The sequence below is a fragment of the Pholcus phalangioides genome, unplaced genomic scaffold (assembly GCF_987345545.1).
Source record: "Pholcus phalangioides strain wild (caught in Gottingen) unplaced genomic scaffold, Ppha-v1.0 ptg000013l_1, whole genome shotgun sequence".
Taxonomy (NCBI): domain Eukaryota; kingdom Metazoa; phylum Arthropoda; class Arachnida; order Araneae; family Pholcidae; genus Pholcus; species Pholcus phalangioides.
The window spans coordinates 18,143,665-18,146,316 of record NW_028301606.1 but is presented as its reverse complement, the minus strand read 5'-3'; the positions used below and the strand labels follow the sequence as shown (position 1 = coordinate 18,146,316).

The 2,652-nt window shown below is 43.9% G+C and overlaps 1 protein-coding gene across 1 annotated transcript; it reads right to left on the bottom strand.

Moving 5' to 3' along the window:
- Nucleotides 1–308: 308 nt before the first annotated feature.
- On the bottom strand, nt 309–1,472 carry LOC149078692 (uncharacterized). Its single transcript, XM_089241316.1, has one exon. It carries the CDS (start codon nt 1,470–1,472, stop codon nt 309–311), a length of 1,164 nt encoding a protein of 387 aa, XP_089097442.1.
- Between the last annotated feature and the right edge of the window lie 1,180 nt (nt 1,473–2,652).

Here is a 2,652-nt window from a genome sequence, read left to right as displayed (position 1 = left end):
TTCCGCTGCTTGACCGCGACCATTGACGGTGAGACGAAGAGTACAGGTTCCAAGGGGTTTTACATAACTGTCATTAGCGACTTTTAAGATAACATCTTGTGAGGAATATTCTTCACTATTTACAAACATAATTTTGCGTAAATGACGTCGAAAATCTTCTGAGATCACAGAGAAAGAGGCTCCAGAGTCTATTAGTGCAAGTGTGGGATGGTCGTCTAGGATAACATCAACATGATTTCCGGGCATCTTAGCGACATTGGGAGGATTTTGAAAAATAGCGGCCTCACCTCCAACAAAGGTCGCGCGGCTTAGTTTTCCTCATTTCGTCGATTCGGCGACTGACTAGAACGTCTATACGGCGACGGGTATCTGTAGCGGCGTGTTGGCAATCGTCCAAGAAACGGGCTGAATGGAGGGGTCCTGGCGGCTGGTATGCTGGACTCGTCGGTTATGCGGCTGTTACTGGGGTATGACGAAGCATGACGTCCTTGGCTGTTGCGGTAGGTGTCAATGATGGCCCTTCGCTCTCGACAATAGCGTACGACGTGTTCGGGACGTCCACAGTGGAAGCAAACGGGATTGTTGTCCTGTGTATGCCACACATCAGTTTTCCTCGGAAGTTGTTCCAATGTTGGTTCCAATCTTGCCGTCCTACGGGTATGCGTCAACTGGCGCTGTCGTCTTGATCCAGGAGAAATCGGCCGTTGATGTTCTCCAGACAGAGAAGCGAGTGACTTTCCCACTTCATCCCTTACGACAGCCTCGATCGCTTGCAGTCCTGGTTGGTGCGTCTCTGCTGGTGGCATGGTTAAACGCTGGATCTCCTCACGCGCAATTTGACGGATAAGAGATGACAAATCCTCTTGTTCCTCGATAGCAGCTATAGGAACAACGTTTGGGAGTCTGGCAAACTTGTTTCGTCTGATCCTTTTCTGCTGCATTTCTTCTATGTAATGACACCACTTGACGAATTCAGCAGTGGTGGTGACTTCTCTCATCAGCAGCGCCTGGTATACGTCCTCTGCCATTTCTTTCATGAGGTGAGATACCTTGTCCTCTTCTGACATGGCTGGGTCTACTTGATGACAAAGTCCCAATACGTCCTGGATGTATGATGGACTTGGTTCGCCACTCCTTTGCGCTTGACTGTTCAGCCATTCTTTGGCTCTTCGAATGTACAACTCGGTGTCATCAAAGGTTTTCTTCAGTTCAGTTTCGAACGTTGACCACGAAGTGAGTCTCTCCTCGTTGTTTTCGAACCACTGCCTCGCAGTACTTTCAAGAAAAAAGTACGCATTGGCCAAACGATGACTGTCATCCCACCGGTTGAAGTTCGACACTCTCTGATACTCCTTCAGCCACCTTTTCGGATCTCGGTCAGGATCACCTCTGAAAATATTCGGCCTCCGGGTCTCCCCCATAAGAGCTGGAGTGCGTATTGTAGAACGTTCTTCTTCTCCTCTAGTCGTCATGGCTCGAGAACGAATAGTCCTTGTAGATGTCACGTACAGTCCGTATTCAGGAGGAAGATTCTGTAATCTATTACTCTGCCGAGAATCGTCGTTAGCAGCCAAGCTGATCACAACTGTCGGTACCCGGCGCCTCCACCAAGAATGTCACGTTTATTACAAACGGATCAAACACGGTGAATTATTTTATTAGGTTAAGCATAATACAGGGACGAAAGGAATAGCGTGACCGAACACAACGAATATGCAAGAAATGAGATGGAGAAGACAGTCCTTTGTAAAGGCTTGTTGCCCTCATACGTTGCAATATCATGAAAAGTCACGAAATTTGTTTAACATCTGCTAATAAGTTTTCGAGATAAATGAAAACGAAATTTGATTTATGTCAAATTGACCCACTCCGCGGTTCTAGTGTAAAAAACCAGTTTTGGTGGCTGGATCCGCACCACCGTATTTGGAAGATCAGTAGACGAACCACGGTCTAACACATGCGCAGTGAGTGCTAGTAAACAAAAAATAATGGTCGTCATCCGCGTTGTTTGAGTTATTTCGAGATTGTAGGAATGGAATACTTTATTTGAAAATGAAACGATAATTTTGAAGCAATAATTTTCTCATATCGGATCACAGTCTTCTCAGAGGTAGAGGATATGGATGTTGATTCACCCCTGCAGATATTTTTGAAGCCCTCTGACAAGTGCTGAAAAAAGGTGAGCGAGGATATGTTTTGTGATTTCAATGAATAACGAACATTAATTGCTATAATGCTGTAATAGAATTATAATAAAGTTTATGATCGGATATCGAATTCTGAGCAAATTTCATGATAAATAATTATGACAGAATAATGGTACCAGTCATGATGCCTTGATTTCCCGTCAAAGTCGAAAATTTAACATTCGTACGACAAAAAAAACCCATTGCTGATGATATCCAGATATAATAATTATGAAAATAAATGCTTCTGTTGTTTCATCCTCTGATACTTTGCTCTATGGATAAAATTCGATGCTCGCCAATTGTTCAGCTCGTATGGAAACTAATTATTTTGAATGTACTGGGTTTATATTGAAAATACTATAGCAGCGATTCTCCGAAACCGGGTGCCGTGATCGGTGTAAATTACCGTGGAATATTTTGTTTATAAAATTATACTGAACGTGTTAATATGGCTATGACTCCC